This window comes from Monodelphis domestica, chromosome 3 (assembly GCF_027887165.1).
Source record: "Monodelphis domestica isolate mMonDom1 chromosome 3, mMonDom1.pri, whole genome shotgun sequence".
NCBI lineage: Eukaryota > Metazoa > Chordata > Mammalia > Didelphimorphia > Didelphidae > Monodelphis > Monodelphis domestica.
The window spans coordinates 502,061,863-502,087,262 of record NC_077229.1 but is presented as its reverse complement, the minus strand read 5'-3'; the positions used below and the strand labels follow the sequence as shown (position 1 = coordinate 502,087,262).

Below are 25,400 nucleotides of genomic sequence, written 5' to 3'. Positions count from 1 at the left end.
ATATGGAATAGTATAACTGTCAGATCTATGGGAAAGGAAGGAATTTAAGACAAAGCAAGAGATACAGATCATTACAAAATATAAAATAAATAATTTTGATTTTATTAATTTGAAAAGGTTTTGTACAAACAAACCCAATGCGATCAAAATTAGAAGGGAAGCAATAAAGTGGGAAAAATTTTATAACTAAATGCTCTGAGCAAGGTCTAATTTCCCAAATATATAAGGAACTATGGACAAGAAACCAAGCTATTCTCCAATTGACAAATGGTCAAAGGATATGAATAGGCAATTTTCAGATGAAGAAATCAAAACTATCATTAATCACATGAAAAAGTGTTCTAAATCCCTCCTAATTAGGGAAATACAAATAAAAACAACTCTGAGGTACCAACTCACACCTAGCAGATTGGTCAATATGAAAGTAAAGGAAAATAATAAATTTTTGAGGGGATGTGGCAAAACTGAGACAAAATACACTGTTGGTAGAGTTGTGAATTGATCCAATCATTCTGGAAGACAATTTGGAATTATGGCCAAAGGGCTTTAAAAGAATACCTTTTTTTTCTAGTCATACCGCTATTAGGTTTGTATCCCAAAGAGATTTTTAAAAATGGCAATGGACCTGTTTGTACAAAAATATTTATAGCTGTAATTTTGTGGTGGCAACAAATTGGAAAATGCGGGGATATCCCTCTACCTGGGAATGGCTGAACAAATTGTGGTATATGATGATGTTGGAACACTATTGTGCTATAAGGAATGATGAACCAGATGGAAAGACCTACATGAACTGCTGTAGAAATAAGCAGAACCAGGAGAACATTATACACAATAACTGAAGCATGGTGGGATAATCAAATCTAACTGACTTTGCTATTGATAGCAATGCAATAATCCAGGACAACGCTGAGGGGCTTATGAGAAAGAATGCTATCCACATCTAGAGGAAGAACTGTTGGGAGTAGAAAACATATGATTTATCATTTGTTTATATGGGTATATGATTTGGGGTTTGAGTTTTTAAAAATTACTCTATTACAAAAATGAAGAAAGTGGAAGTAGGATTTTAGTGATAATATATGTATAATCTAGTGAAATTGATTGTCAACTCTGGGAAGGCAGGAGGGAGACAAGACTCATGTAAATATGGGAAAAAATAAAAAATAAAGAATTTTAATAAAAGAAATAAAAGATATACTCTGACTTGAATAACAACATATCTAAAAAAAATAATAGCACTAAGCCACAAAAACCAAGAAGAGAGAAAATACAGAAGAGAGAAGAAATGAAAAGGAAACAGTGTCAGAGATCATTAGCTAGAAATAGTTACAGAAGCATATCAAGTAGCAGACTTGAATAATGAAGAAAAGAACTAAGTTAAAAAGATGGGGGTGGTCCACAAATCATATGATGTGTGAATTAGGACTAGGAATATGGATAAAAATCATCTCAATAGCCTGGAAATTCCTCTGCACAACATCATAACAAATTGAACAATGAAATGCAAACCTTTACAATCAGATACAGGCAAGCAATAGAAAATAGCCAGACAGGATATGGAACCTTTTCTACAATATGGACTGCAATATTTTTCTAGTGAAAAGAAAAAGAAGTTTCTGCTAACTTCAAAAACATAATTTTAGAGGGAGATAAACAGAAGAAACTGATGAATTTGCACAATATTGTTTCATCTTTTTCATGACACTAATTTTGAAAAGATATAGCCATTAAAAATCTTCAAAAATTATGAGATATTTAAAGATGTAGCATATATAGCATTATATGATTCATCTAAACTGTGGATATGAGTAGTTCTCAGTACAAAGTTTTTTTTTCTTCTTTTTTCTTTGGTGAATTTCAAACATTATTTCTTGGTTACAAAAATCATATTTTATTCCTCCCTCCCCTCCCCCTGCCCTTCCCATAGCTGACACGCAATCCCACTGGGTATTACTTGTGTCCTTGATCAGAACCTATTTCCATGTTGTTGGTGTTTGCACTAGGATGATCATTTGGAGTCTACATCCCCAATCATATCCACCTCAACCCATGTAATCAAGCAGTTTTTTCTTCTGTGTTTCTACTCCCACAGTTCTTTCTCTGAATGTGGATAGTGTTCTTTCTCATAAGTCCCATCGAGTTGTTCAGGTTCACTGCGTTGCCACTAATGGAGAAGTCCATTACATTCTATTGTACTACAATGTATCAGTCTCTGTGTACAATGTTCTCCTGGTTCTGCTCCTCTCACTCTGCATCAATTCCTGGAGGTCATTCCAGTCCCCATGAAATTCCTCCACTTTATTATTCCTTTGAGCACAGTAGTATTCCATCACCAACAGATACCACAATTTGTTCAGCCATTCCCCAATTGAAGGGCATCCCCTCATTTTCCAGTTTTTTTGCCACCACAAAGAGCACAGCTATGAATATTCTTGTACAAGTCTTTTTCCTTTTTTTCTCTTTGGGGTGCTATGGCTGGATCAAAGGGCAGACAGTATTTTAATGCCCTTTGGGCATAGTTCCAAATTGCCCTCCAGAATGGTTGGATCAATTCACAACTCTACCAGCAATGAATTAATGTCCCAACTCTGCCACATCCCCTCCAGCATTCATTACTTCCCATTACTGTCATGTTAGCCAATGTGCTAGGTGTGAGGTGGTACCTGTGACAAGGAAATCACTTAAATTTTAAGGTTTACATACCTCAGAGTTGTTTTGATTTGCATCTCTATGATTATAAGGGATTTAAAACACTTTTTCATGTGCTTATTAATGGTTTTGATTTCTTTGACTGAAAATTGCCTATTCATGTCCCTTGCCCATTTATCAATTGGAGAATGACTTGATTTTTTGTACAATTGATTTAGCTCTTTGTAAATTTGAGTAATTAGACCTTTGTCAGAGGTTTTTGTTATGAAGATTATTTCCCAATTTGTTGCTTCCTTCTAATTTTGATTGCATTGTTTTTGTTTGTACAAAACCTTTTTAATTTGATGTAATCAAAATTATTTATTTTACATTTTGTTATTTTTTTTTCTAAGTCTTGCTTGGTCTTAAAATCTTTCCTTTCCCAAAGATCTGACATGTATACTATTCTGTGTTCACCTAATTTACTTATAGTTTCCTTCTTTATATTCAGGTCATTCACCCATTCTGAGTTTATCTTGGTGTAGGGTGTGAGATATTGATCCAACCCTAATCTCTCCCACACTGTCTTCCAATTTTTCCAGCCATTTTTATCAAATAGTAGATTTTGGTCCCCAAAGCTGGGATATTTGGGCTTGTCATAGACTGTCTTGCTGAGGTCATTTACCCCAAGTCTATTCCACTGATCCTCCTTTCTGTCTCTTAGCCAGTACCATATTGTTTTGATGACCACTGCTTGATAGTACAGTTTAAGATCTTGTACTGTAAGTACAACGTTTTAAAGATGCCCTTTTTTGACTCATTTCTCACTAAGGTGACAAAAGGTTTGACTTAGAAAACTAAGTCAAAGTGGTTGACTGGTCTCAGAAATGTGGCTTTGGTACTTCAAATAGACTCATCATTAGAAGGTCAGCTTTAGCTAGTCAAAAACAAACAAAGCAGTGACTTAATCATTGTGTCAAAAGAATTAGGAATATTTTTAAAGAACTTCTTTCAAACCATGCCCTACTTCCTGAACAGTTTTACAATGGTGATGTCTCATAGAAACCTGTCAACTCTGTCATTGCTGGTGGAGTTGTGAATTGATCCAACCATTCTGGAGGGCAATTTGGAACTATGCCCAAAGGGTGATAAAATACTGTCTGCCCTTTGATCCAGCCATAGCACTGCTGGGTTTGTACCCCAAAGAGATAATAAGGAAAAAGACTTGTACAAAAATATTCATAGCTGCATTCTTTGTGGTGGCCAAAAATTGGAAAATGAGGGGATGACCTTCAATTGGGGAATGGCTGAACAAATTGTAGTATATGTTGGTGATGGAATACTATTGTGCTAAAAGGAATAATAAAGTGGAGGAATTCCATAGAGACTGGAACAACCTCCAGGAAGTGATGCAGAGTGAAAGGAGCAGAACCAGGAAAACATTGTACACAGAGACTGATACATTGTGGTACAATCGAAGGTGATGGACTTCTCCATTAGTGGCAATGCAGTGATCATGAACAATCTGCAGGGATCTAAAAAACACTATCCACAAGCATAGGATAAACTGTGGGAGTAAAAACACTGATGAAAAGCAACTGCTTGAATACAGGGGTGGAGGGGATATGACTGAGGAGAGACTCTAAATGAACACTCTAATGCAAATACCAACAACATGGAAATGGGTTTGAATCAAGAACACATGTGATACCCAATGGAATCGCACGTGGGCTATGGGAGAGGTGGTGGGAGGGGGGAGGGAAGAAAAGAAAATGATCTTTGTTTCCAATGAATAGTGTTTGGAAATGACCAAATAAAAATAAAAAAATAAAAAATAATTAAAAAAAAAGAAACCTGTCAACTCCGGCAATGATTGCTTTTATCTTGGTAGGTACCAGTGAATCCAATCCACCTAGCAATCTAAGCAAAATGTCAGGTTGACTGTTTTTGTGTGTGCTGATAATCTCTGTTCCTATTATATAAAACTTTCATATAATTAAAAAATTCACTACAGTAGATCTCATGAAAGGATTGTATTTTACTCATCTTTATAAAACATAAGCTAATGGACAAATAAGTTGTTTTCTAATTAGAAATTAATTAATTTTAATTCTAATTCTTCATGGGATCACAGAAATGTAGAACTGCAAGTAAAAATTCACATTAGAATCATTGCTTTATCTAAAAACAGCAATATCATTCTATATCTGCTTAATAAGAGAATGCTGCCTAAGGAAGCAGAATTCATTTTTGCCAAGTACTTACCACCCAGTATGTTACTGATTGAACCTATGGATAGGATGCTGTTTAAAATATGTTATAAAGTGGGAGATTTTGAGAGAATGTTGATCCATGTTACAGCACAAAAAAATACAATTCAAAGAATCAATAAATCTTTTCACTGGAAGGGGCCTCAGAAAGAGATCAAAGATAGGAAAAAGGGGCTCACTTGTACAAAAAAAATATATTTATAAAGGCTCTTTTTATGATGGCAAAGAACTGGAAACTGGGATGTCCATCAGTTGAAATATGGCTGAACAATTTGCAATATATCATTCTAATGGAATGCTATTATGCATTAGAAATGACAAACAAGATGTGATTACAAAAAAAAAAAAACCTAGAAGGATTTCTATGTGATACAAAGTGAAAAATATAAGGCAAAAAATATGTAAAATAAGGCAAAGTGAAGTGAGAAGAACCAGGAGAATTTTGTACACAGTAACAGAAATTATGTACAATGATCAGCTGTGAATGACTTAACTATCATCAACAATGCAAGGATCTAGGACAACTCCAAGGAACTTATGATGAAAAAGGCTATCCAGTTCCATGGAAGGAATTGATGAAGTCTGAATGTAGATCGAAACATATCATTCTTCATTTTATTTCATCCTTGAATTTTTCTCTAGTATAAATGATATGTATCTTCTTTTACAACATGATTAACATGGAATTATTTATTGCATGATGGCATGTGTACAACCTGTATCATATTATTGCTATCTCAAGGGGGAGGGAGAGATGAGAGGGAGGGAGAAAACATGGATCATAAAATATTAGAAAACATTTATATCTATATATAATGTAATGTATCTACTTGTAATCTGAGTATATATATATATATATATATATATATATATAGGCATACACACACACACACATATATATACACATATGAAAAAAAGAAAAGAAAAAAAGGAAAGGACCTCCCAGTTTATCTAGTTTAACCCATATGTGAGCAAGCATCCTCTCTTCCTAATACCAGAGACATGAAATCTTTGGTTCAAGACCTCCACTAGGGAAGAACCTACTACCAGGTGCTGAGACAACTTATTATCATCTTGAATACCTTTGATTGTTAGAATTATTAAAGTAATGGTTAGTGAACATCTAGGAAAATAAACTATTATTTTATGAATATCTAGCAAAGTATGGGCTGATTCTAAATAATTGTTAAAGGACTTCACTGGAGGTCTTCAGTTTCATTTGTTGGTATAATTTGGTCAAGTCCTGCCTCTCACACATATTGGTAATGTGAATCTGGGCAAGCCATTTAACTTCCCCATGACTCAAGAAATAAGACTATAAGTTGACTAATTGAAAAGACTATAAGTTGAAAATAAGATGCTTTCTTATATTAATAGAGGCAGTTTCCTCATGGAAAGTTTCCTATTCCAATGAAATCATAGTTTTGTCCCCTCCAAAAAAAACTGTTAGGAAGAATTTCCTTATATCAAACACAAATCACCCAAATCAATAAGTTCTATCCATTATTTTTCATTCTGCCCGAGAGGCCAAACAGAATACACCTAATCCTTCTAACACATGGCAGTCCTTTAAATGCTTAAAGGGGACATGAGAGCTCTCTTTAATCTCTTTCTCTAGGCCTACTTCATTCAGCTGACTCTTAAAAGAAAAACTCCAGGACTTTTCACGTGCTGTATCTGAATGCTCTGCAGCAAATTGGAATCTTTTATAAAATGTGTCACCCCAAACTAGACACAGGAGTCCATATGTGCTCTGACCCTGGCAGAAGAGTCTAAGATAGCATTTGCCATTTACCTGTTATATGGAACTCTTGAGCTTGCATGCAGTCCACAAAAATTCTTAGATCAATTTCTGATGAACTGCTGCCTAGTTATATTGCTCTCATACTTATGAATTTTTAAACATCTCAAGCATATGAGTTTATATTTATTGCAATTAAATTTCATCTTTTTAGATTTGACCCAGTATTATACTTTGTCAAAAAATTTTAAATCCTGACTGTGTCATCCAATATTTAATTGTTCTTCCTAGCAAATCTGCTAAGTATATTCCATCTAATCTTTTTATCAGTCATTGATAAAAAAGTTCTGTATTAGTGGTTCAAATTCAAATCCCTAAGATATTCACTGGAGAACCCCTTCAAATCTGACCTCAAACAATGACTACTTTTTGGGCCTGGTCAATCTGGTCATTCAACCAGTTCCAAATTCCCATAAATTTGTAATCCTGTCAATCACATCTCTCTATCATTATCAACTAGAATAGCATAAGAGACTTTTTATAATGTTCCCCTAGAATTTAGATAAGCTATCTATAGTATTCCCTTCAACTACAAATCTAGTTAGCTGTCAAAAATAAATAAGCCTGATCTGGTGTGAACTGTTTTGGATTAAGCCACAGTTCTCTGTGATCATGACTACTTCTTTAGATATACCCTAACCTCTGTTTTAGAATTATTATCAGAAATCAAAGTCAAGCTTAATGTCTCAATGTTTATATGATTTTCTATTTTCTTTCCTTTTTTAAAAAAATAAGATTTTTTCTTTTCCAATCCTGTGATTTGTTTCTGTTCTCCATTATCTTTCAAAGACCACTGACAGGGGCTCAGCAATTAGTCACATCTGTAAATTCTGATCCTGGTGAAAAACATATCAAGGGCAACTAGATTCTCTCACTTCCCTACTTACCTAGATTATCAACTCCATTTTAGCCATTTGTGATATGTCCTTTTCATTACCAAGATCATTTTCCTAAGCAAGAGATGGATGTCAAAATCAGGGACCTGTGATTTTTCAGGTCAATTAATCAATAAGTAAACTTCATTAGCTGCTGAAGACACAAAGACAAAAATCAAAGTCCCTACCCTCAAGGAGCTTACATTCTGTGAGGAGGAACAGCACTTACACATAAAAGCAAACACAAAATAATTACAAAGTAAATTCAGTGGAAGGCCATCTGTAGCTTGGGGCTATCAAGAAAGGCCTTCTCTAGGCTATGGTCTTTGATCTGTGTTTTGAGGAAGACTATGAGAATGGGGTAGGGAGTGCATTACAGACAAGGTAAACAGCCTGTGCAAAGGTGAAGTGACACAAGAAAGAATGCCAAGTATGAACAACAGAAGGAGGGTTTGTTGGAGGAAACCATAGTGTGTGTGAAAGGATTATATATTATGAGGCTAGAAAGCTAGACTTGAGTCAGGTTCTGACTTCAAATACCTGGCAGAGGAGTCCATACTTGATCCCAGAGGATAATAATGGAGTGTAGTGAGCAGGAGAATAAAATGGTCAGCCCTGTGCTTTAGGTCTATCACTTTCACAGCTGTCTGGATAGATTGGAAAGATGAGATTTTGCAATCCTTTAAGAGACAAAAGAAGTGATACTGAGAGATAAGATGGTGGAGTAAAGAATCTCCTCTCCCTTGAACCCTCTACATATGCACCAAAAAGTATAGAAATCACCTCAAAACAAAGGAAAGCTGGAAGAACATGTCTCACTAGAGTAAGACGAGAATAACCCAGGCAGCACAGTATCTGTGGGAACTGGCAGAACTTAGACCAGTCCAACTTACTACTACTCTTCCAAGGTAACAAAGCTGCAGAATGGGAACAAGCCAAGGCCAAGCCACTCAGCATAGGTAGAGAAGGCAGAAAAGGCAGGAACCTTCACACTCCCATGGGAAAGCAGAGTGCCTGAGGCAGCAACTATTATTAGTCAAGCAAGATCCCAAGATATCCACTCAGAACCCATGAAGAAACAGAAGTCTTATATAAAGTCATGCAGAGTGAGTAGAACCAGGAAAATTTATACAATACCAACAATATTGTAAAGACAACCAACTTTTAAAGACTTGGGAACTTTTATTAATACTGTGCCCCACCGCAATTCCAGAGGATTTAAGAAGAAACACGCTATGCTTCTGAAAGAGAGGTAATGGACTCAGTACAGAGAATGAAATAGAAAATACTTTAATATACACAGAACTGTCTAAATACTCTAACCTATGCTGCCTGAATTTTATTATAGTTACTCTAGCAAAATAAGCTTGAAATCTTTGAGATTAGAGCAAAAACTGACATAATAAAAAATGAAAGTAAATGGTTTTCTTTTAAAAAAAAAACCTCTCTGTACATCAGGGCTTACTTCCTTTATCAACTTTTATTCACTCCTACTACTGTTGTAAATATCCCTGTTGCTGATATGGAAAGTTATCACTATATTTCAATATGATAGTTAAGCCAAGATTATTAGAGTTACTCACATACTTCAAAGAATCTCACTGGTGCTGACATTTGCTATAAAGGTATAGATCAAAACCTATATGTCTTCACATTCTGTGTTTCTTTTTCATATGTTCTAAATAAATCCTTAGTGCTGGGCCTACCCACAGCGTTAGAGACTTTGCTGTAGTTGATATTTGGTGAATACCAGTACAGTACTTGGGATGTCAAACTCTACGTGACCTACTCCATTTTCTTACATGCCCTCAATTATGTCTTTTATGCCCATTCTAATATGTTACAACCTACTTATTGCTCATTATGACTTTCCACAGCCATTTGTGCTATCTGAAATTTAGACTTCTTTTTTTTGAGATTGTGATCTTTCATGATTTCATGGTCAGGATAAGTGGTATGCTTCTTGCAATAATAAGTAGTGTGGACTCACTGAAAGTGCTTCAGTTTCCCAGTAAGAATGAGACTGATCTCTATTTCCTACTCAATTCTGTACACTGTCCATTGTCCAAATCTGTACACTGTCAATTCCTGTCCAAGACAAATATACTGATTATGTAATTGGAGTCTCCTAACACCTATCTGCCAAAATCTAGGCAAGCCATATTCTTCATCTACTGTGCTACCTAGTGTATATGGTATGACAATTGAACAACCATGAAAATTATTAGATAGATCTGTAGTATTTTCCAACTTGATAGGTAAAATGATCACAAAGTCATCTGTAGACAAGAGTATCTAGCAAGCCTCTGTTAACAGATAATACATTTTATAAAATTTGGATTTGCTCAGGGTATCCTCCATGATACTGATACTTCTAGTGAACATATATTTTCTTGGGTTTTTTAATATCACAGAGGCTCAAACTCCACAGATCTTTGAAGAAAGTTATCTAAAGGTCATATCTATTAAGAAATCTTACATGACTTTAACATATTAATGGAAAAAGCACTTTTCCAGAAATGGCCTTAATAGCTACATTTTATCCTACAAATCATTTTTAACCAACTAGAAAGAAAACTATTATGTTCACCAATTTGTAAACACTCAGTTTTTAGTACTCTCATTCTATAACTTCAGAAATAATGCATCTTATATCCTCTGCACATCTTTAGTTAACTATGAACCTAAGGATGTTCTTACTTAAAAACCAAAAACAGACAACTTTGTGAAAAACCTGACTGTTTCCTTCTCATATCTTCATCAAGGATATACTTTGATATTTATATAGAACATTCATATACATATTTTAGAGAGATATGAAAACAAAATGTGGTTCAGTATTTGCTATCTCAGATTGCTGGTTTTTTATAATAGTAAACAACTGATCTATAAGCTTTTTTATTCTGATAGAATCTGCTCCTTTGAGTCATCTTAAAAATCAGACCTTAGTAACTTTAAAATTGTGTTATAGCTGGACCAAATAAGATGCATATAGAAGATCTTGGAGATATTCCCATATTTCTTTGTCTTTTTAAATGACCCCAACATTTTCTCAGATCATTAGGTACTGATGTGATGTGAAGTACAAAGGTAGTTAGTTGTTCTAAAAGAAATCACCATAGAAATAGTGGAAGACCTGTTCCATTTCACACATACTTGTTGTTCTTCTTTTGTCTATGAATGGTCTTAGCTGGATTTCATACCAAACTTTCTAGCACCTTTTCCAAATGCTCTTAGTTATTACCATTGACTAACCATCTCTCTTGGTAAGAAGATCAAGTATTTGCTAGCTGAATATTTGAGACCTTCTGGTCTCTAGCTCTAAATTTTAATAAGCACATTTTTTTTCAAAGACTGATATTTAGTTAATTTATAGATATTTAATTTCATAGCTTCACTAAAAATAATTTAAATGGATCCTAAAATTTACAATCCTTTTCCATTTATATCCTTCCAAATATACAGGCAGCTGGCAGAAATATATTATACATACCTCCCATCAAGATCTGGGTATTTGTAAACACCATTTTCAAGTGCTTCAAGCAGCAGTGCACCTGTTACTCTGACAACTAGAACTGGGTCCACTATGGGAAGAATAGCCAAAAGATCATGCAAAGTGAAATCCCCTGCTGGATGTATTCGATCAGAACGAAGAGTACCTATAATAATTACAGTAAGAAACAATATACTTCTTGATTTTATTCTTAACAGAAAAAGTTTAACTCATTGATTCAACTCATTGGCTTCATAAAGTTTAACATTTAAGATTTCTCTGTACCATGTTTCCAGAAATATACTTTCCAACTATTTCTCCACTATTCTCCCATATTTGTCAGTTTAATTGAGAAAACTATGCCTACTATAGTTATTTTAAAAGAAAGTTATATTTAAAAGCTGTATACTACTGGGATAAAATGGGCATAGGTCTCCAGTTTTCCCCTACTTTCATGTGGTATCACACATAAAGCTTTCCAAACTGATAAGAAGTTTTAAACACCTCTACAGGAAGAGCTTCTACAACCATTCCAAGGAAGGCATTCCAATATGCAAATAACTCTTTAAAATAGGATACTTTTCTCTATCTCAAGCCTGAATTTCTTGTGTGGGTGCTTAAAACCATTTCTTCTTCTGTCTTTAGAGGAAATGGGCTTTTAAAGAGATTTCCAGTTAAGACAAATGTTAAAAGATGTCATCAGGAAACTAGCATTTTTCAACTCAGAGCTATATTATCTAAGGTCTCTATATTATGTGAGATATTGGGAAGAGTCAGCAACAAGGTTAAAAAGTGTGTCAAGATCCTAACTTCAACTCAGAGCCCTAATACTGCACAAAGAAAATTTTAGAGGACATGACACCTTTAGAGTACATAGCAGAAGCAAAAATTCAACTTAAAGAAACCAATCTAACTTTTAATTCCCTATTATCATATAATTAAGATAATAGGACAGAACATGTTGAGATTTCTCCATTAACTTTCTCAGTTAACTAGGTTTCTCAGTTATTAAAAAACACTTCAAAATTTAATTTTGAAACAAAACTTCCATACACTGAATTAAAAACTACAACTTTTAGGAGAATTGTAGTAATCTTTATGGAAAATAAAATTATCATTAGCAAAAGTCAAAGAGAAAGTGATGTTTAAGTCTACAAATATGCTAAATTATTTATTAATTCTAAATTTATATAGTTCAGCATAGCAAATTATACCAAATGAAAATCTGATCCTACAGAAGTAATGAAATGTATTTCTGAATAGTAATTTTACATTTATTAATAATAGTCCAAATGCTAGTATGAAGCTTGACCAGTATATGTAGTCAGCTTAAAATAAATTTGAATTATGATCAATATTTTTTAAAAAATTAAATAGAACCACCTGAATTAAGTAGTGCTACATCAGCACGAGTAGCTTCCAACATTGCATTAGTTACTAGATTTCCCAGGTTGCTCTCTGATCTTCTTACAGTAATTGCACGTCCATCCAATTCCATGTCAATTGGACAGAGAACTTCTTTTAACATATACTAAGAGAAAAAAAAAAAGAAAAAGCTATCTAAAATTAGCTTATTTCTTCCCTTTTATATCAGTGCTTCTTCCTTTTTAAATAGACTATTTTTCCCTCAAGCTTAAAATTTAGTAGTTTATTTTTACTCTCTAGATCCCAATTGTACCTAAACATTGTAGCATATTTCAAAAATTCCTAGTTTGAGAGTTTGTATAGAGTTAGAAAATAAGACTAGTATGTTCACCAGTCACATTAACACTCAAATTTTAGAAACTCCCATAGGATATCAGTTATGCTCCAGGCACAAGAAAAAAAAATAATGATAGGTTAGCCAATCTTTATCCCAATAAGCAAATCAAAACCAAGAGTGGTCCAACAAACACTCAAGACAAAGATTCAATCCAATGTTCCAAGGGGGTTGAAAAGCCTGAAGTCAACCTGAGTTCCAGAGAATCAGGACTCAGGTGTCAGAAGTCCAGGCAAACACCAAGACAGCAAAATACTAGACAAAAACACATTTTCTGGGCTTTCATTCTGAGATCTGCCCTTGAAAAAGTAGATGTATTACATTTAACTATATCATGACACTGGTTTAACTTCATTTTTCAATTTTCTGATGCCAGTTCACGAACATTTTCATTCCTCTAATTTTAACTTTGTTGCAATTGAATATGTATGCAATGACCTTCCCAAAAATACTCTAGATTTTTATATCTTAGAATCTTCCCTACATTTTACTGCTACCAAGCCTAGATTTCAGCAATGTCACCTAACTTTTATCCTCTTAAATACATGATACTTTCTGTTAATTACATTATTTCACCACTGTTACTAACAAAAAGTTTTAGATAAAATAGGCAACAATTTTTTTTATTATTATAAAGTTAGATTAAGCCCTAGATTTATAGACCAAAGAGCTGGCTTTTTTAAAAATGCTAGAATAAAAAGAGGCTTACTGACCAGGATCAGTATTAAGTTTATCATACATCTTAACGAAGGATATAATCACTCAGATTTCTGATATTTGAAGTTATATTTTAATAATCTTTACATCAAAACACTCAAATAAGTCCAAATGAATATATAATGTATTAGATTTCTGAATCAAGATCATTGTGAACTAAGGGCTAATGAATTTGTTTTTATTACACTATATTTTTAGAAATCAGGACACCAAGGCAGAGGAAAAATCAACTATTAACAAAGTCATATTTAAAAATCCCAACAATGTCTTTCTTCAGTGTGTATTGCAAGAAATTATACATTATTAATATCTCAGTTACTAAAAATGGCTGGGGAATTAACCAAGTTTCCAGAGAACTGAAGGTTAATTCTTTCCATTTAAAACCCTTTTTATTTTAACTATTAAAAATGGAAATCTTTCACAAATATATTGTATACTTTTTTCACCTTATTAACATTGTATATTGAATATAATGAAATATTTTTAATGATTTAGGGGCATTTTATTGACCAATTTTGTAGTATGGAGGGATACCACTGGGGGGCTACTTTGTTTGGAAAGATGCTTACTCCTACATTCATCATCCTAAGGTTGCTGTATGTTCTTTCTCCTACCTTGAGACTGTTTTCCCCATTACTTCCCCTCTTTGTCACCTACTCTCATCTAGCCCCTAGCACCCTATCTGTCATTCATTGTCCCTGTTGCTCTTTGCTCTCTCCTCTTAACTTTTTTTCCTTCCTTGTCATGCATGCTAAAATTCCATCTATGCAGCTGCTGCCCACTAACCACATTCTGTTTCTGGTTTTTTAACCATCCCGTGACACTTGACATTCATGCCTTTACTGTTTTTGGTTCTTTAGGTTCTCTTGTCACTCTTCATGTTTAGAGGCTTTAAAATTTACTTTCATATATCTCAATGCTCGTTAAGCAGAATAAAAACACAAAGGACCTACATATCTATGGTCTCAAAGAAATTACACTGAATTTAAACTTCTACATATGTATATAAGTATATATAAAAGACTTCCTAACTTTTAAAATACTACCCAAACCATTAGCACAGTATTCCCTCAGAAGCCTGTTATTAAATCTGATATTATAAGGAAAACATTTTTTCTAAAACTTGTAAAAAATGTTTGGGCCTACATAAGTACTTTATATAAATGGGAAGATAAGCTTTTAGAAGGAGCATGTTTAATCATTAAAGCCAATCTGTTTCATCCTTAAAGAGTTATCTTATTAGTTTATTTTGACGTATACTAGCAATATTTCATTGGGAATGTTATTTCTAAAACTACTTCTCAGTTGGCACAGAAACTATGTCAATGACAGACTTTTATTTAGTAGGTAAAGTAAAAGTTATGATTTTACTTTTATTTTTCCTATTTTGTATGATATTTTTTGAAAAGGAACAAAATAAGATAGTCCTTGAAGTTTAAGGTGCTTTGTAATAGGAGGTGCTCAATAAATATTTGTTGAATTAATGATGTATTTATAGATTAAGAGTTTAATGCCTCATTAAAAGATATCTACAAAACCATGAAATACCTGAAGATAGTGTGGTAGCAGTATTAAAAATCTTAAGTCTTAAGAGTGAGGAAAATAAACAGACCAACTAAAAAGGGCATGAAATTACTTTCTGTGTGACTGAAACTGTCTCTTTTAAGCATCTAATTTTTCTGTTATTTCATGTTTGGTAAAAACTGTAGGTATTAAAATGAATCATAACTTTCTATAACTGTTTTTATTTAGTACAGTCTATACCACTTGAGCCCCCTCTTGTAAAACATCATTAAGACTTCTAAGAAAAACTTTTTATAACATAGTAAAAGTTTTTAGAATTATATAAAATATTCAAAATTCAAATCCAAAAATCAAAAATCAAAAAATTCAAAAAATCAGAACTGAAAGTAATCTGAGATATCTCATCCAAATCTCTCATTTTATATATGAAGAAACTCAAGTTACTAAAGGTTAAATGACTTGTCTAATGGCTATCAATCTAGCAGAGTCAAACTAAAACCAATGTGTCTAGGCCAGTTTTCTTTCCATTATGCCATTATTATGTATGTAGCATATACATATATTAAATTAAGGGGGAATAATTTTATTTGTAGTTGCAAATATCATCATCTTAAAGTTTTCTATATTTCTCCATAATGGTATTCATGAAAACAGAATTCCTACTATATCTTCTGAAAATGTAATGGTTGATAAAAATGAATTTATCTTCATTAATTTGGACTGCAGATGAATTGTAGAAAACCTTTCTCTTTTGACTCAAAGGGAGGTCCTAAGACCTAACTAACAAGACTAGGAATGAGGGTAGACCTAAGCACTTCAATGTTTATTTATTTTTAGCAAGGTAATATTTGTCATACTATGTCCCACAGACCAAAACAGTTCAAGTTGCAACCAAGATGAGTTCCCAAACTGTTTTCACACTCTTATGTTCATACTCTGAAAGGTCAATTTTCAGATCCTCTCCCTATAACCAAATATTTCAGGAAGATACGTTGTTGATAAAAATCAAACCTGAGGTGACCCATGGTAAAAGGGAATTGGAATACCAAGGGAGGTCTAGAAAACTGAAAGATTTTGTGTACTTTTCGAACCTGGTTGGGGATTGAAAAGGACCTAACAGATAAGATATCCATGTTTGGAACTCATTTTGGTGGTATCCAGAATATATGAGGCAATTCCAATGACCATGAAGACACTATTAGGTTTCAACTTCAGATGCAGGCAAAAGCAGTTTCCATATATTTTGTTCTCCTATTGTTAATCTTCAAGGGAATCTCCTGAATAATCATTAAACAAAAACTGAGGTGTATAGGGTTTTCAGGAGTTCAAGGAGAACTAGCACCTCTGGTGTTAAGGGCTTGCCAACCCCTTTCCAGGGCTGGACATCCATCTTTGGTATCCACCTTTCATCAGACTCTCAACATGTTCCTCCAAAAAGCTGTAGCATGCCCACTGACTACATCCCAGTAAAACTGTCTTGGCAGATGGACTACACCAGGTTGAGAATAACTAAAGGCCTCAAACTCATCTGTGAAGTAAGGGAATGAATACCCCCAAGGATATGAGGACTTTTCTGGAAGAATGGGCAGATGAGAAGAGTTTGTTCCAATGGCCTTACAAAAGTGGCTGAAGCAGGCACTGTGGAGCATTTGGAGTCTGATCAAGAAGACATCAAGATTATCCACTGCATCCTGTAGCACCAATTACCCTGACTTTTGTCTTGCCAGTGGACTTTGATGACTCTGGAAGAGAGAGAAAGACTAAAAGCTTTGTACAACTGCATCTCACTTAAATCCAATTCATGAGCAAGTGAAGACATCACCCCATGATGTCACTGGTCCTCTTAGAAACAAAGGACAAATAAGAAGCAAAAACAAGCAGAAATATCTGGGACCATCGGTGAAGAGAAAAGAAAAGTTTTCCTCTTCTACTACTGGCTCTCTGAAATGTGGAATATGAGGAGGAAAACACATGACATAAGCTCTAAGGATGAGGTGTTGGCCAGATTTGAAAAGGGTCTGAATGTCAGACAAAGGAGTTTGAACTTTGCTCAGGAAGCAATAGTCACTAATAGTTTCTGAAAAAAGGAATAATCTGAGCATTCCAATGTATAGGAATATTTTGGGAGTGATATCAAAGCCAGATTAGAGGGAGGGGAGAGTGGGATCAAAGCACTTATCAGAATGTTGACCAACTAGTTGTAATGAGGACCTATAATGGGGTGGTAATATTGAACAGAGAAGACTGATGTAAGAGATGTGGGGTAAAATCCAAGTACTTAGTAACTAACTGGATTTTAAAGGTGAGTAAATAACCTCAAGTTTACAAACATGGAAGACAAGATAGTGATAACACAGTGAGAAATAGTTACTCAGATTTAGACATAGTTTAAGCATTAGTGGAGCATACAAATAAAGATGGTTTGGAGAAAGGTGGAGATACAGATAAAAGAAAAGAATGGAGATGAAAGGGACTTACCACCTAACTCTCCACTTTCCTCCTGATGCTCTGCTTGGTTTAGACTCCAAAGAACAGCATGTCTTACCCCAAACAAACTGATCACTTGAAATCTCATCATCATGATGTTTAGTGCTACTTTGGACACTTTCACAACTCATTCAGGCTCCTCTCCCCACTGTTAGGAGGATGGAGGGAAGAGCACTAAATTTCTACCACAGCTTTCCTTTAGAGAGGACTGTATCTAAACTTTACAGATAATTGTCTATTCTCCATCTGTAGCTCTGCTTGGTCTGGATGCCATAGAACATGATGCACCTATGCTGGGTAATCCTGATGCCCCCACTTTTTAGTTTCCTTTTGTGTGTTTTTCCTCCTTAGACTGTAAGCTCCTGTACACAAGACTGCCTTTTTAAATTTTGTGAAATCCCCATCCCAAAGCCCATTAGTATGGGATTCCCTCTTTATTGGTAGAGATGAAGGCTTTGTCCTATATGAGGGGAAAGGTGGAGCTGTCAAGAAACAGGCAGCTTCACTTCTCAGCCTGAATCTCACACCAGAATTTAGGAAGATATGAGAGGAGCTGGCAGACTGCATTACATCTGTATCCCCAGCATGCTACTCTATAGATTTCAGGGAGATTCCCCTTGGGCATGATCTAGGATTCTTTCTAGGTTAAGCTCACTCCCAGTCAAAAAGCTCCTTTACTCTGTATAGTCTAGCATAATGTTCTGCTAAGTATAGCTTCTCTGGTTTCTGTGTTGCAACAATCTGAATGGGCTACTTTTCTGTTTTCTATGAGTGTTCATTATGGAACTGGTATTAGGTAGGGAATCAAAAATTAGATGGAACCAAATCAAATTCTCTAGATGAACAACACTTACAGGAGCAGATACATTATACTTCTAGCTTGGTACCTTCTCCCTCTAAGAGCAGAGTGGCCTAGGGCCCCAGCTTACTGATTTCCCCTCTTGGTAGGAAAGAAAGTATCCTTTGGAAAAGGATGGGGAAAGAATGGGCTACAAATGTCTATTCTGCTCCCTTCAAGTCAAACACAAAAACAGGCCCTAGCCACACAATATGCAGGTCTCTCTATATATGTGGTACCCTTTTCTCTCGTTATCTAAGTCTCTGTCTCTCCCTCACCATCTTTTACATTTGTATCCCTAGACTGTAGCAGAGTGCCTGGCACATGGTAGGCATTTAATTTATTTAACTGAACCTAAAGAACCTAGAAAAGATAGGCTAGCCCAACTTTGAGGGAAAAAAAAACCCTTCTTAACTAATAGGAATAGAGAACTGCATGTTCAATTCAATTAAATATTTATTAAGAACCAATCTATAATCTACATGACATTATGCTAGGCACTGGTGATACAAAAATAAGAATAAAGAGTTCATTCTTCTAAGAGTTTACATTCTAATTGTGAGAAGGAAAGACCCCATATACTTTTTCAATACTTCAACAGACCTTTGATCTCATTGATATAGTTGTTCTAGATACTGGTCCTGATCATAAACCACTTGTGCTTACTAGACTCGAGTAATTTTTGTTTATTTATTTTACAGATCATTCACCCCACACAGATCTTCTTCCAGTTTTATTTTGTTTTACATTTTTTTATCCTCTGTAGGATTCAGTGCAGCACTCAGGCTTGTCAACCTATTATCTCTCACTTATGACTAGTTTAAATATTTTTAAGATAATATATTTCCTAAATAAAATAACTTACATTATTTCTTATACAAATTTGGAGAACTGGCAGCAACCAGTGAACAATGGGGGTCCTTTCTCCTTCCCCCACCTTAAGCATCCAAACTTCATCCAGAGTTTTAGTAGGAACTCAATGGCCTGGGCATACAATTGTATGCCATATCTAGAAAATAAGCATCTTTAATCCTTTTAGTTTTTCCCATATTGATTGTGAGGCAGATCTCTTGAATAAACGTAAACTTCTTTATAAGCATCCCATAATGTTCTGGGGCTTGAAGTAATTGACAGAATATTTTCTGTAAATGGAAGCATCTGAAGGACCTCGCCACTATAGTGCATCTCTTACATTTCAAACTTGTAAAGCCATCCTCTGTGACAGTAGTGAGTATCCTTGGTGAAAATATCTCTTGTTTTATGCCTTGTTTTAATAATTAATTAACTGATACCTAATGTGTGCCAGGCACTGTGCTAGGGAATGGGTTTACAAAGGCAAATATGAAATAGTATCTGCTCTCAAAGAGCTTACATTCTGTTAGGAGAAACAACTTGCATGTATATGTACATTCATATATATAAATATATAAGCACTATAAATTGAATCAATATAAAATAAATGCAAGATAGTTTAGGGAGGAAGGGCACTTATAACTGAGAGGGTTGGAAAAGGTCTCATGCAGAAGGTAATGTTTGAGCTAAAACAGGGATAGGGGAGTAACGGGATTTATAAGGTAGAGGTGAGGCAGATGGTATCCTAAGAATGGGGGAAGATCAATGTAAAGGCACAGAGATGGGGGTGATGGGGTACCATGTACAAGGAATAGCTAGAAAACAGGTGCAAGAAGGGAAGTAATACATAATGGTGAGAAAGACAGGCTGGGACCAGGCTGTTCAAGAATTTTAAAATCATAAAGAGGAGTTTCTATTTTATTCTTGAAACACTAGTGACTTACTAGAATTTATTGCAAAAGAGAACTGAATGAGTCTGATTTGCACTTAAGGAAAATTGCTTTAGTAGCTGTGTGTCTGATGAACTACAGTGGGAAAAGTCTTGGGAAGAAAATACCAATCAGGAAGGTACTGCATCAGTCCAGGGGAAAGTGATATGGTTTATGTTATGCAACAGTAGAAAGGAGATGGCTATGAGAGATGTAAAGATAGGTATGGTAAGACTTGGTAACTGATTCAATTGACAAAAAGGTGAAGGGAGAATGAGGAGTCAAGGATAATGCCACAGTTACATATCTGTGAGACTTAAAGAATGATAGTACCCCCCAATAGAAAGATGGAAATTCAGAAGATGGATGAGTCTGTGGAAAATATAATGGGCCCTGTTTTTGACATAATTAGGTTGAGCTATCTAGAGAATATCCAGTGTGAAAATGGCTAAAAGGTAGTTGATGATACAGGATTTTAGTAACTACTGATCCATATTCCTTCTTTCTCATCTTTATAAAAACTTTATAAGAATGTTTTATACATGCATTAATGATATCCTCAGTGAAAATATGAATAGAAAAGCAGGTTTTTGCAAAATATTCTTGAAGTACACCTACAGTGAAGAAAATTTTCACTATGGTTGCATTTGGCAAGTAGTTTTGTAAGATCTTAATATATGCACAGACTCCTTGTTGGAATGTAATTATTAGTGATATGCTTTTTGTTATAAGGAAAAATGTATTTAAAAATATAATCATATCACAATATTATACCATATGTACCTTTCCACAAAGATCTGATCTACTGTAAAGAATCACGTGCAAAAAACTTGCTTATTTTTCTCTTCATAGTTTGACCAAGGGTAACTTCAACGCATGCATAGAACATTCTCCTAAAATTTTGTAAAAATGAAATAAGTATATTGTTGATGACATTCTCTAAATCATGGTTTTAGGGGGATCGATATTTTCCATGATTATTCCCCATTCTTTTATTATTAGTTCTCCATTGTTGTTTCTTATGAAGCAGTCCCTTGAAACTTTTAATATTGTATTGTAAAAGGGAATTCTTTGTTCTCTCTGAGTTTACACTTGTGAAACTTTATTTCCATTGTCTATTTTGAGTTAACACTTGGTTAGCAATAACTTAAGTTCCTCTACTTAGTACCTCATTAGATTGTGAAGACAGAATTAACTCTCCTTTGTCTATTTTTGAACTGAATCAACAAAAGCTTGAACACCCTACTTAGCATTAGACGGAGGAGCTCTCTACCCTTTTAATTCAATCAGCCAGGAAATGAGAATTCACACCTCAGTCAGCCAGGAATCTGTGACCTCTTTTGTTGAGTATTCACCTCTCCAGAAGGTGAGAAGTGGTTCCCACAAACACTGACGCCTGGGCAGTACTGGGTATTCTGGAAGCTGTGATTGGCCCTTGTGAAAAGGGGAAGGGACAAGAAGTCACTATAAAAGACCCTGAATTTCTGGGGCTAGGGAAGTTGACTCCAAGAAGGAAGTTGGCTTCAAGAAGGAGTTGGACTTGAAGAAGAAGGAAGTCAGCTTCAAGAAGAAAGTTGGACTCAGGAGTCATCTTCAGCTCAAGTCATCATCTTGACCTAGCTCTTGGAGGGAACCTGGGTGAGTGAATAGCTGGCTTTCCTTTCCTGTCTTCTGGAGAGAGTTTAATTCTGGCTGAAGGTCAAGAAGTCCTGGCTGAGTCGAGCACCAGAGAAATATTTAGATAGATAAGCTATATATGTCTTCTCTATTTTCTTCTTGCATTCTTCCACTTTCACTCTTTCCACCTCTTTTGTAAATAAAAGCTATTAAAAGTCATTTCGACTTTAAGCAATAATACTTTAAATTGGCGACTACCATATTATTTATAATTTTCATATATTTTAGTCAAACCATAAATTTGTAATGCCTACAGTATCATCTCCAACATGAATGTGTAGAAGAAGAAAAATGAGAGAAATCACCAACTAATGAATCAATTTATTAAGCAACTACTATTTGCCAGGTATGTGAGAACTTGGAATACAAATACAAAAATGAGCTATGCCTTCAATGACATGAGGCCTCATATAATGACAAAGCTTCCATGACACGAGGCCTTAATTTTCTCAATAAAGTAAGAGGTGAGGTTATCTGCTCAGAGGTGGCAGGGATGACCTAGATAATTTAAGAGGACAATAGGTTTAGAAAAGCTGAGTCTTAAAAGAGAGAAAATTTCCAGAATAAGAGACTAAATCTCTGGTAGCCACCCATTTGTATCTATTATTCTCTTAAAATTCATTAATTCATGCTTTATCTTCTAGATTTAGGGAACAACTGACAAGCACTGCTACAATTAAGAATCTAACGACCAAAGTCAAATTTACCTTCTCTTCTCTAAATCAACAAAGCAATTTCTTTAACCTTTGTTTGGAAGACCTATTTACCTTCTCTTTAAAGCTTTATTTTATTCTATTTCTATTTTATCTTATTCTTTTCTAATTCTATATATAATTTGTTCAAATAGATAAAAACTAAACACAATTGTTACTTCCCCAGCTCTTGTAATATACAGTATCATTTTGATTTTTCATTTGATTTTATGATTCCAAATATAATTTTTCCCACACTCAAACATATCAATATTTTGATTGATATTTAGACTCTCTGGTATTACTTTGCACTTGGCCCTAATGTACTTCATCCTATTTTTGGTAGAGCCATTTTCCCTATCAAATGGCCCCCAATTCTGATCATTTTTAACTTCACAGAATTCTTCAAGAGTATTATTTATAACTAATTTAGTATCATTTATAAATGTAATAGGAATAGACATAATTCCCTTCATCTAATTCATCAATAATGTTAATGAAGAGTATAGGTATCATGACCAATTCCTACTAGTTACTAAGAGATATGACACTTAAGGCTTTCACTGATTGCTTGATAATTATTGTTTGAGAATATTCTTTAAACCAATTAATCACTAACCTAACCATAATACAATCAATATCATGTTTTTATAACTTCATAGAATTAAATTAAATTGGCATGACATGATTGCCTCTTTACAGAGCCATTGCTAGGAATATATTCTTCGAAGTGACTCTCTGATTACATTTATCATTAAGGCTTAAGTTGGTCTGTGATATCCATGACAATATCTACCATATAATTTTACTTACCTGTAAGTTTTGGGTATAATCTTTTACTATTGCTTTTATACGTGGATCTTCTTCCAAATGATTCCGAATTTCCAATTTCTCAAATATATATTGAAAAGATGTACCAAAGTGTCTTATATTTATCTTTGTCAAGTTCCTAAAATCAGATCCACTTTTCACAATCCATGTATCATTAACTTTCTTGATTCCATACTCATGGTCATGGCCCCCTAGAATAAGATCTATTCCTTGAGCTTTTTGGGCAAGCCGTGTATCATTTATCCATTTCATATGTGTAATTGCAATGATAAGATCTGCTCCCTCTTCTTTAAGTTCTACAGATAATTGATTAGCAACTTCAACATAATCTTTATAGTTTAGATTTGATTTGTTAACTGTGGCTAATGTATCTAGCCAATCTTCTTCCACTAGTCCCATTAAACCAATTGTTATATTGTTCCATTTAATTATTTTTTTAACTATGCCATGTCCAAGAGGTTCTGAAGTAAATTTGTCATACACATTGCTGAGAAACCATGGGAAATGCATCTGTCTTCTATATTCTTCCAAAATATCCACACCAAAATCAAATTCATGGTTTCCTTTAAAAAAAAAAAGAAAGTTCAGGAACTACTTTGCTAAAATAGGTATATTCTACTTTCAATTTGTTAAGAAATTGTAGTCTACATATATGTAATTTTAAAAAACTGAATGATGAATTTTAACATATAATGCATACTTTTTAACATTAAAGTAAATATATGCTTACAAATCAAATACTTCTGGAATATACAGAGGAAGCTGAAAATCAGGTGAAAAGATAAAAAAAACTGTGCTATTCACAATTCAATTACAGCATTGGATGAATAAATCTATTTTAGTAAAGTGATTGTTTTAAATTGTATTAAGTCAAAACCAATGTTTAACCACATATTATTTTAGCAGATTCTGCAAATTTTGCTATTTTTTCCTTATTTAAAAAGTGAAATAAAATGTTTTCAAGCATAATTAATCTTTTAAAAGCGTGCATATGTATGAATTCAGACTGAGACATACTATATTTCACTTTATTTCTTCACTTTGAGTTCTCTTTCATAAGTTAATATGCAAAGACAGTTTATACTATTTCACATGTAAAATCTGTCAGATTACTTACTGTTTCAGGGAAAGGGAAGGGGAGAGAGGAAGGTGAGAATTTGGCTCAACTAAAAAAATTTAGGTTAAAAAATTGTTTTTTTATACAATTGAGGGGGGGAAATAAAATATTAATTAAAAAAGAAAGAAGCAGAAAAGATGCCAATAATGCAAATTAAATGTTTTTAAGTGTGTATGATAAATGTTTATAAACTGTAAACACTGTGGCAGTGAATCAATAAACATTTTTAAATGCCTACGTGTCAGGCACTGTGCTAAACTCTAGAGATACAAAAAAGAGAAAAATACAATCCCTGCCTCAAGGAGCTTACAATTTAATAGGGGAGACTACATGAAAATAAATATATACAAAGGAAAAATAGATAAATAGAAATAAATAAATAAATAGAAATTATTAACAGAAGAATGAAGGCACAAGAACTAACAAGGATCAAAGAAAATTCCCTATAGACGGGCGAATTTTAGTTTCTATTTAAAGGAAGCCAGGGTAGTTGTTGTTTGGAACAAAGGAAAAAGAGCATTCCAGACATGGGGTTAGAGTCACGTTAGAGTGAAAAAGGGAGCATATTTGAGATATATTGCAAAGATTAAATGAACAGGCCTTGATGTAAATACATAACATAGTTCGCAATAGCATATATATATACATATATATATATATTTAGTAGAAAGGATGAAACCAGCTAATGAAAAAGAGAAATATCAAATGAAAAATGGCCTCATTTATTTTTTAAACTTAATCGAATCCTTCGTTGTCCTTCGTTAGTTTGCTTGCATTTTTCCTTCTTTTTACCAGTTCAGATAAGACTGATATTCAAGTATCAGCTATTCCCCATACTGCCCTCCTTGTTTGTACAGATGTCCACTTTCATATCCTGATTATGTGAGATAATTTCCCCAAACCTTTC

General features: G+C 34.1%; 1 protein-coding gene and 1 long non-coding RNA gene across 3 annotated transcripts in view; one reads left to right on the top strand and one right to left on the bottom strand.

The window, feature by feature from the left end:
• The window catches only part of LOC103092876 (uncharacterized), a 39,272-nt gene extending 28,094 nt beyond the window's left edge, over positions 1-11,178 (top strand). Inside the window, exon 3 of the long non-coding RNA XR_463796.3 lies at positions 11,043-11,178. This is a non-coding gene — a long non-coding RNA (uncharacterized LOC103092876). The remainder of the gene's footprint in view (positions 1-11,042) is intronic.
• LOC100032364 (trifunctional nucleotide phosphoesterase protein YfkN-like) overlaps positions 1-25,400 on the bottom strand; it is an 82,674-nt gene that overhangs the window by 42,454 nt on the left and 14,820 nt on the right. For both annotated transcript variants that reach the window (XM_001381356.5, XM_056824866.1), the window contains exons 3-5: positions 23,359-23,939; positions 12,454-12,601; positions 11,071-11,236 (exon numbers count right to left, since the gene is read on the bottom strand). In XM_001381356.5, coding sequence (XP_001381393.2) covers positions 11,071-11,236; positions 12,454-12,601; positions 23,359-23,939 — 895 coding nt within the window. The remainder of the gene's footprint in view (positions 1-11,070; positions 11,237-12,453; positions 12,602-23,358; positions 23,940-25,400) is intronic.